A 9,760-nucleotide genomic window follows, 5' to 3' on the forward strand; every position below is an offset into this window, starting at 1 on the left:
AACAGATTTCTGGGATGGTGGATGCATCGGTGAGGCTTTCAAAAGTTTTTGCTCAGAAGAATTGGCCCATTTTGGCTTTCCTTGATAACCATCACCCGGACATTCCTGAGCCTCCCTATCCTCCTCACTGTATTGCGGGAACACATGAAGCAAATTTGATTCCTGGTTAGTTGTTTGGTTTAGTTTTATAATGTGATTTTCTCTTGTTGCTACTTTGCTATTATTGCTCATGTTGTTAATGCAGTAATCGCATTAGTACTAGTAAGCGGTTAGTTATGTTATGTGCACATACAGTGTGTATATGTACACATAACATGTTTATGGTTTGAATCCATAAAATTAGAGAAAAGGACAAATAGGTCCTTGACCTTTTGTCCCGCGGACATTTTCGTCCCTGACCATTGAAAAATACTTTTAAGCCCCTGACTTTCACAAAACTTGGACGAATCAGTCCCTCCGTCCAAATGCCTCCGTCAGGAACTGATCCGTCCAAGTTTTGTGAAGGTCAGGACTTAAAAGTATTTTTCAATGGTCAGAGACGAAAATGTCTGCGGAATAAAAGGTCAGGATCTATTTGTCCTTTTCTCATCAAATTATTATTTGGTGTTGAAGACACATGCTGATTCGTTTGGCTGAATGAACCAAATGCAAAGAACTCCTGTGGTTGGAAAATGAACCAAATGCAACACTCAGGCGCAAAGATTGCATTGATGGATTCGTTGGCTCAATTGAGAAAGATGGCTCTAATGTCTTCGTTGATTGGGTGAAAAATAATCAGATAAAACAAGTAAGTATTTCCTAGAGTTTGAATTTGATTCTATCCTTTTTCTGGAAATTTTCTTACAGTAGAAGTAAGCAAGCAAGTGCCATGATATATCTACCAGAAAAATAAGTGCCACCGTATTTCACTAAGTTTAAGTTGCTATAGGAACTTCTAGTAGTTTTAAAACTGGTAACATCATGTAGTTCATTCGCATGGAAATTATTTCATGCTCAATAGTATCTTCACCAAACCTATCTAGTATCTTCCCTTGTCGAACACTCATGGTTGCCGAGTCATTTCTCGAACCCACAATTTTTTTTCATCAATCTTGAGGTTTTTGCTGAATCTATGAGACTATGGCTTTTTCATGTAATAGGTCTTGGTTGTTGGGATATGCACGGATATATGCGTGATGGATTTTGTCAGTTCAGCTTTAGCTGCAAGGAACAGGGGCTTACTTCCTCCTCTGGAGAATGTGATTGTGTATTCCAAAGCTTGTGCAACTTATGATATTCCATTACATGTAGCCAAAACTAACAAGGATGTTATATCCCATCCACAGGTATTTTATCCAGGCTTGCTTTGTTGCATATAGACAACTTCAAACATGCAAATCTAGGTTGCTTCTGGAATTCTGGATTACTTTCATAGTTTAATGCATTACAATGAGTCTACTAACCTAAAATGTGGGTATAGAGTATAGACGTCTAAGGCTGAAAGGATACTATTTCAGTTTGCCCTTTCAATTGATAGATGACATCTATCTATTGTATACACCTATGGGTAAAAAAGGGGGATAAACAACGCTTTTTCTCTAGTTTACATGAAATGGAACAGAGACAGTGAATAATATTTGGCAGTGCATACATGGTTATCGACAATCAAGTTGCATTAAATATGATTAATTTGGTCTTGCAAAAAGTTTAGAAGATTGAAAGTGACACACTAATGTTATTACTTAAAAACGTTTCTGTAAAAGCTTTTCCCCCCTTTGATGTTGCAGGAGCTGATGCATCACATTGGCCTTTACATATCCAGGGGAAGAGGAGCCAAGATAGCATCAGAGGTCTTATTTGATTAACCGAAAGAGCATTAACTAAGTTTTAGTGTGTTAACGCTGTTATTATAGTTTTAAAAGTGTTGGGACGAATGTTATTGTTCTGGACTTGTTTTCTTCTTGTCCTTGACATAAACTTATTTGTATAAATCAGTCCTTGTTCAATCTTTGGCCTTATAATAACATGTAGAATATGAAGCTCTTTATAAGTGAGATTTATGAATAAATAATCTCTTACGAGTGGCGCAAAGTTTTTCTTTCAATACTCAAATGATTTAATGTCTTTTCATCGCACTTTTTATTTTTGATATTAGGTTAACAATAGTATTTTTTATAAGTGGATCGTTGGGATATTAATCTCAAATGTAGAACGGTTTAATTTAGGGTACAGAAATCGGATCCTCCAATTTTTGGGAGGTACAGAAATTGAGCCCTTCGATTTTTGTAGTCTCTAATTTTTGTACTACAAAAATCAGACCTTTACATGGTGTGCATGACACAAGTCTCACTCTAGTTTGGTGTACTATAACTTTTAAAATTAACTTGCGAACTCTTTAAAAAGTTATTTAAAGTGCTCTTGAAGAAGTTTAAAAAAAAGAGTAATGTTAAACATTTAAGTCTTTTTATGAATCAAGTTCAACCAAATTAAATAATAAGACTTGGAATAATATTAGTTATAACTAATTTTTGTTATATTAAACTAATTTGATTGGACTTAGTTAACAAAAAGACTTGGATGTATAACATTATTCTAAAAAAAAATAACTTCTCTTCTCAAAGCTATTGTATCATTGTCATATCATTGCAAGTTTAATAAGTATTTTTGTGATTAAAAAGCAAACACAAAATAATTTATTTACAAACTATTTTTAATATAGATTCTTATGTTTTAAATTCTTTTTTCAAAAAATTTTAACCAAGTTGTTTATCCAAAATTCCAAACACTCTCTCTCTATCCATAATGCTTAGCTTGCAAGCAACTAGTCTAAAATTACACATACAGTTCGCCTATGAAAATTTCTACCATTTTTATCCTCCAAACAAACATAGCTGAAGGTTACATGCTGGATTGATTCCACTTCTGATACTGCATAGTGCATACTTCTTCAGCTTTATCAACTAACTAACAAGATCCATTGTGGCATTGTCCTCCTTTGAATAACCAAATAATAAAAGCCAAGTCTAATAGAGTTTCTCAAGAAACAAACATAATGATGCTGATGCATAAATAATTTTTTGGAGATTTCAATTTTTAAAGATGCACCAAACCAGTGGAGGACTCAGAAATATTGGCACACATATCTGCTGTTTCTGTCTTATTTCTGCTCAGTCTTTACAAGTGGTTTAGTGTTAATATGTCACGAACATCAAAGATTCATCTGCAAGGTTGATTCCATGATATGTGAACATTCAAGTGAAGGAAACTTTTTCTTTTTAGGAAAATGAGAATTTGTTTACTTCACTTTCAATGAGGATTTCAAAGTAGTACCATTGCACATAGCATTTTGGTGTTTAAAAGACATGCAGAAAATGTAATAGTTGAAAATGTCAGAGATAAAGCACAGAATAAACAAGCACAAAATGAATATCTTCCTTTCAAGTGGAAAAGGCACTCTAATATCTCAACTCAGCTATCTAATGAAACCAGTCAAAGAATAATAAAAGAAGAGCCGAAAAGTAAAATAGAAGCAGTACAAAAATTGTACACATGGCTACTTATCTTTTGAACCACGGTGTTTTTTATGCATTCCCGGGGTCATTTTTGAGAAGATGTTTTTATTTTGTTTCTTTGGTTTGCCGCCAAAGATAAATGACTTGAGAGGAATCCGGTTATAAGTCTCGGAAGATTTAGTTGGCTGGTTTTTATTGTGAGTTGATAGCCCAAATTTCTCAACCATCTTTAGAAGAACCTTCTCAACATCAATCTGGAGAGTTGTTATGATATCAAGACCTGTTTGGAGTCCATCAGAAATCTTGTTATTCCCTTGTTTCATGTTTAATAATTCGCCTTGAAACTTGGCTGCTTGATAGCTTGTGAACGTGATTTCATCATCTTCAGCACTGGATTTCAAGGCTGTTAGTATTTCTTCCTGCATGTCACACAAGGACCTGAATCTCTGATCAAGTTCTTCTTTCAGCCCTACAATGCTTTCCATCCACGCTTGCATTTCGATTCGGATCGCTGCAAGGTGTTTGTAAAGTGGCCGTACATCTGATCTCAAAGAGTATCTTGTGCTGCTACTTCCCTCTGAAGATTTCCATTTTTCCTCAAGTTTTCTTTCCTCAATCAGCAAGTCTTTGACCTGGGTTTGATATCTCTGTATCTCAGTGATAGTAGCAGTGAATCTCATCCAGAAATCTAAATTCTCCTCCAGAAGTTCATCAATGCTCATTCGGAACTTCTCTTCAATGGCTGATATAGGCTCAGGCTCTTCCATATTTAACATTTCCTCAATGGGATAACCCCTTGAAAGGGTGAGTTCTCTCTGTAAAATTTCCTCAATGGCTTGAATCTCTGCTGTCTGCTCTGGAGGCAAATCTTTCATAGCCTCGCTTCCCTTTAGACTTTTCTGCAGGAGACTTAGTTTCTGACGCAGGAGTCTAATCTCTTCATCTTTCATGGCATTTGCACCCCTCAGTTCTTTAAGCTGCAAAGATGAATCAAAGAGAGCATCTTGAGTTTTCTTCTCTAACTCAGCAAGCTGGTTCTTCACCTCTTTGTAATTCCTAAGAGCATTGGTATACTCCGTCAGCAAAACCTTTTCTCTGCCTTCCAATCCCCTTGTAAACAACTGCTGCCAATCTGGGCTATCTCCTAGTGCTTGTGTCGAAGCAGTCTTTGAGTCTAACGGAGATTCGCTCTCTGCCGGGGTTGCCTCTTCTTGTGCTGTCATATTCTTAGCCTCAGCCTCAACCTTCTCCTCCTCATCAGACTTCACATTCTGTACTTTCTCCGACAGATTGTCAAGGTTACATTGTGCTTCCGTGAAATGAGTTTCAAGGTTGCTATTCTGGTCTTCAACAACTCTGTTTAGATTCTGTACTCCATGCAGCTTTTCTTCCATTTCTCTCAGTTGCTCATTCAACTTAATCTTGTCATTCATCATAGTTTCCTTATCACATTCAAGAACTTTAATAAGAGCATTAAGTTCATCAGTTTGTGCTTTCCATCTCGCTACAAGAGCTGACTGTGAGGAAACAGCGGATTCTAAGCTGACCACTTTGCTCACCAGCTCATCAATCTTCTCTGCCATTTCTGTCACAGTGAGAGTTGTATGAGAACCAGCCTCAAAGTGTTCTTTAATCTTCTCCTGTAGTAACTGCACCTCCTGTTGATGCTGACTTATTTTATCAGCATCTTCTTCCAACTCCTTTGTTTCTGCATCATCTTTTGCATCCTCTGGATTGTCATGTAACTCATTCACCAGAGACATTAACTTCCCCCGGGTTTCCTTTACCCGTTTGGACTCAACCCTGGTTTCATCTTGAGATTCTGCCTGTTTCTGTTGCAAGTGAGCCAATGTCTCTTGGCAGGATTTAAGAGCAGCTTCTGCCATCAAACGGCGAGCTTCCTCGTCCTCAATAGCAACACCTTGGCCGCCAAGCTCATCTTGAAACTGAGAAACTTTCTCCTGAAGCTTCTTGATCTGCTCATCCGTGTCCTTGTACCTAGCAACGGAATTATCATAAGAGCTTTTCAGAAACTCTTTAACAGTTTGTAATGCCAGAATCTGTTTCTGGAGCTTGTCAACCTGCTCAATTAACTCGTCTTTGGTCAAACCAGATTTCTTAGGAGGAAGAGTGAATTTAACTTTTGTGGCTGGCTTCTTAGTAGGATTGAGCTTCTTTGTTGCCGTCTTTAAGAGATTCTTCAACTCTTTTGTTGGAGGCATTGGAATATTCCCCTGCATGAAGCCTTCAGGGGGGGTCTTCTTATTGGGTCTTGGTGATCCACCATCATCTTCATCTTCATCAATGTATGTGACTTTATCTGGACAGTTAGCAGCTATGGTGTTGTTGGCATTTTGCAAATCTCTTGATAAGTGATCGTACCGATCAGCCAAAGATCGGTAGGCACGAAAACATTCTTCCACAAAGTTGATCAGCTCCGGTCTCCTTTTGTAGTACATTTCTGCTCTCTTTCCGAAGGAGTCTCCCTCTTCCTGTAACAGCTTCAGAACAGCTTGCACTTTTTCCTCCATATCTGCACTTTTTCTTATATCTTTTAGCTTCACACAAAACCTATCATGTTCCGCTCAACCTTATAATATATATACCATTTTATTTGCACACAAATCAAGCATAATTTGGTTATATTGATTCCGATCCTACTTATCAAACTGATGTAGCACATAATAATAATAACAAGATAGTATTGAAATGAAAGCAGGAAAATAAAAATGACCTTGGAGGTTCTGTTCCACCCATTTGGATTGCTTTGTTCTGATGTGGCTGGCCCACCACCATGTATAAGCATTGCTTGCAGCTCTTTGCAACATATTGGTGTGTTACTTGGTGTTCTTTTCTTGTGTAAAAATGAGAATCAAGAACATGCAAACGTTGAATATCTTTCTACACACTCCATGTGTCTAGAGAGGAAACAGAGGACATGGAAGATTGGTTTCAGCATAGAGGAAGAGAGAAAGTGTGATGAGTAAGTTGTAGTAATGAGAACATGGAAGAGAGTGATCCTCGCCCGAAGTTGATGTCCCAACCTTCCTCCTTTGACTGCAAAACATAGACTAAATCATCCATCCACGTCGCAACTCATGCCACTTCTCCATCCTCACTTCTTTTGCCAATTCAAAACATCAACTCATCATTATTCTAAAAATAAAAATATTCTATATAGTTATTCTTTGCTAATTTATATACATGTTCAATAATTAATACTTTGGTTTCAGACAAATCTATTTTGGATCATCTCCAGTGAAAAAAAAAACTGAATGATGTCCAGTGTAGAATCTCGCCCTTTATTGCTCTCTCTCTCCTATTTAATTTTAGTACCACTTATAGAATTAAAGGTGAGAGATCACACTTTATTCTCTCAAGTGTTAAAAAAAATGGAGAGAATCCATTTCCATTTTCTAAAATAACTAATTAGTCTTGAATTTTTTTTAAGAAGAATATGATTGAGAGATTAAATTATCTGAAATTTTTAAAAATAAAAAATAATTTATCTTTTTTATTATGGACAAATTTTTGTTTCAGATCAAATAATTTATCTAATTTTTTTTTCGTGAATAAAGGAACACACTCTTGATTTTATTTAGTTAACTTTTTAATAAAGTTAACCAAAATTATCCAAATGATCAAATTTTGGTTTGATAATTAATCATTAAAAAAATTACATACGCATAGTAAAATTTTAATATAATAACATAGTTAATTGTTAAAATAACCAAATCTTGATTTTATGGTTGATATTTGTATGGCATCTTTTTTTTTTTTTTGTATTTCAAGATAATTCTACTCTATGATATTCTGAAGGGCGAGATATATTTTAATTTCTTGATTATTATTCATGGTTGAAGAGATTTTGAATTTTTGTTGGATGATAAAGGGCAGAGTCTTATATTAGGAACATTGAGTTGAGAGGTGAATATAATTTAAAGAGAGGTTATGAACGAACACTTTTTATTAATGAAAATGGTACAAATTTCTTCATATAATCAATGAACAAAAAGGCCAAACCAACCCCAAATATTAGAAAGATTACTCTCAACATAACAATACATTATACATACAACAAGTTCCCTTTAACAAAATTAGTAAAATTAATAAAACCAAAAGTATATGGGAAGAAATTAAAAAATGCGAAGCAAAAAAAAGAACTTACTTGAAGAAAACTCATAAGGGAGGTTCTGGATGGCACTCAAGAGCACCTTGTTTGAAGCTTCTTCCACCTCCTTGCAGCCATGTCTATAGCAAGGAACCAGGACTGCAAAACTATCATCGTCATCATCATCAACATCACTACTCTGAAAATCAGAACCAAGTGGCTCCAACCACCCAATGGACCAATCAGAATCATAATCATAATCAGAGTCAGAACCATCAGATGGAACCAACACAATATCCTCGTACTCATCCCTATCAACCCTCCTCCTCCTCTCTTCCCTTCTCTGCCATTTCCTTCTAACCCCTCTCCGAGCTGTTGGTGGGGCCATCTTTGTCTCCCTCACCAAAGGGAACTTCACCATCTCAGAAGAAGATAGTGGTGAATTCACAGTGGTGCTATTATTACAAACTGGCTCCTTCTCCTTCCCACCCCACAAGGGCCATGAGAAACGGGTCAACGACAAAGCCATGATTTTTCAAACTCCAAATAGCAGCAATTAAAACCTGAAGCTAAGCTCTCTTTTCAAGCGAATATGTGAAAGAATGAAGGAAAAAGCCGCAAACTTTGAGGTCAACAAAAAATGGTTCCTTTTCAGTTGCAGCAGTCACTACTATATATTAGGAAATGATCAATATAACAAGAACAAAAATGGGGGCATGAATGAATCTAACCCAGCTGAGAACAAGCTCATTTCATATGAATAAACCAATAACTTGGAGAACAGCTTCTGTAAAAAAATTTGCAAGGTCCTTCTTTTTCTCCCTCAAATATCAAAACCAATTCAGCAAGTTAATCAATTATACTTAATCTAGAATCACTGGTCCATTTACGAAACCGAGACACAACGGGGGAAAAAACAAAGCCTTCAACTTTTTGAAGAATTTGCTAACCCAATTTCGTAAGGCTACCAAATAAAAAAGTGTATCTTAAGAGTTTAAAGATAACAGAAAGCTAACTATCAGAATTCTAATACAAAAAATTTCATCATTTTCTTTGTTTATTGTAAAAACAAAATGATAAACAATAAACCAAAAGGAAGAGCTGAATCAAAGGCAATGGAGGAACAAGGCTTCTTATTTTTTTCACTCACACAGCAGAGTTTTTCTTTTCCTTTTTCTTTTTTTGTTTTCTTAATTTATTGGGAGAAAGAAAGAGAGAAATTGTGGTGATAATGTTGAGAGTGACTCGGTGAGTTGGGAACCTTAACTCGGTAACTCAGTGTGACTCCATGGAGCAAAATGGTCTCCCCAAAACCCTTGGGTTACGCTGAAGAAACAATTGAGAGAAGAAGCTTTCTTTTCAAGTCATAGAAGATTAGAAGAAGATATTTATTTCTTTATTTCTTTTTTGTTTTTTGTTTTTTATTTTCTTGTCTTGTCATATCTGACGGTTGAGATTTCGTCGTTAATTGTGATCCTACGCGGGGAGCAGCAGGGTCTTACTGCAAACCCTCAATCAATTTCCGATGGCCCAATAGCGTGATATACAAAGATAGAAAGAAGTATTAAAAATAAAGAGAGAGAGATTTGCATTTGATACTATCTCAATATAATAAAGATGGTTAATATTGCTATTAATATTATATGTAAAGAGTAATAGAAAATAGAATTTAAAATACTTATAAAATAAAAGAAGAGGAAGAATTATAATAGTAATATAAGGAGAAGGATATTTGATTGTAACATAAAAGAGGATTTATTTGTATGAGAAGGAAGGAAGGATAATATATTTATTCTGTTGTTGTTGTAATATATGAATAGAAAAGAACTTTTGTACGTAGAAAGAAAGAGAAGATTTTGTATTTGTATTATTGCTTGTGTGTAATTGTTAGAGGCTTAAGTCTCTATTTATACACGTACATTAGGTAACTTTTTCAACTTCATATTAAATGAAGTCATTCTTGAGAAACTATATATCATGGAAAATGGTCATCCACGTAAGGTATGATAAAGTATCCTTATCACAACACTCCTCCTTGGATGACCATTTAGGATTATGCCTCGTTAAAACCTTACTAAAGAAAACCCAATAGGAAAAAAACTTTAGTGAAGGAAAAAGAGTACAAAATCCTTTGTGATGGGGACTGCCTCATTAAAAA

At 35.6% G+C, this 9,760-nt stretch overlaps 3 protein-coding genes across 3 annotated transcripts in view; 1 reads left to right on the forward strand and 2 right to left on the reverse strand.

Annotated features, from left to right (window-relative positions):
• LOC107631367 (nicotinamidase 1) overlaps nucleotides 1-2,070 on the forward strand; it is a 2,452-nt gene extending 382 nt beyond the window's left edge. Inside the window, exons 2-5 of the mRNA XM_016334796.2 lie at nucleotides 6-165; nucleotides 654-787; nucleotides 1,140-1,325; nucleotides 1,767-2,070. Of these exons, the coding sequence (XP_016190282.1) occupies nucleotides 6-165; nucleotides 654-787; nucleotides 1,140-1,325; nucleotides 1,767-1,844 (558 nt within the window). The 3' untranslated portion in view covers nucleotides 1,845-2,070. The remainder of the gene's footprint in view (nucleotides 1-5; nucleotides 166-653; nucleotides 788-1,139; nucleotides 1,326-1,766) is intronic.
• LOC107633799 (protein NETWORKED 2D-like) lies at nucleotides 3,097-6,576 on the reverse strand. Its single transcript, XM_016337400.2, has 2 exons — nucleotides 6,226-6,576; nucleotides 3,097-6,024 (listed from the first exon to the last, which is right to left on the reverse strand). Exons 1-2 carry the CDS (start codon nucleotides 6,317-6,319, stop codon nucleotides 3,533-3,535), a joined length of 2,586 nt encoding a protein of 861 aa, XP_016192886.2. The 5' UTR covers nucleotides 6,320-6,576; the 3' UTR covers nucleotides 3,097-3,532.
• LOC107634705 lies at nucleotides 7,660-8,972 on the reverse strand (the record flags this gene model as incomplete). Its single annotated transcript, XM_016338132.2, is given in 1 exon segment — nucleotides 7,660-8,972. A coding segment is annotated over 1 exon segment (472 nt), but the record flags the coding sequence as incomplete, so codon positions are not given.

This window comes from Arachis ipaensis, chromosome B03 (assembly GCF_000816755.2).
Source record: "Arachis ipaensis cultivar K30076 chromosome B03, Araip1.1, whole genome shotgun sequence".
In the NCBI taxonomy this organism is placed as follows: Eukaryota; Viridiplantae; Streptophyta; class Magnoliopsida; order Fabales; family Fabaceae; genus Arachis; species Arachis ipaensis.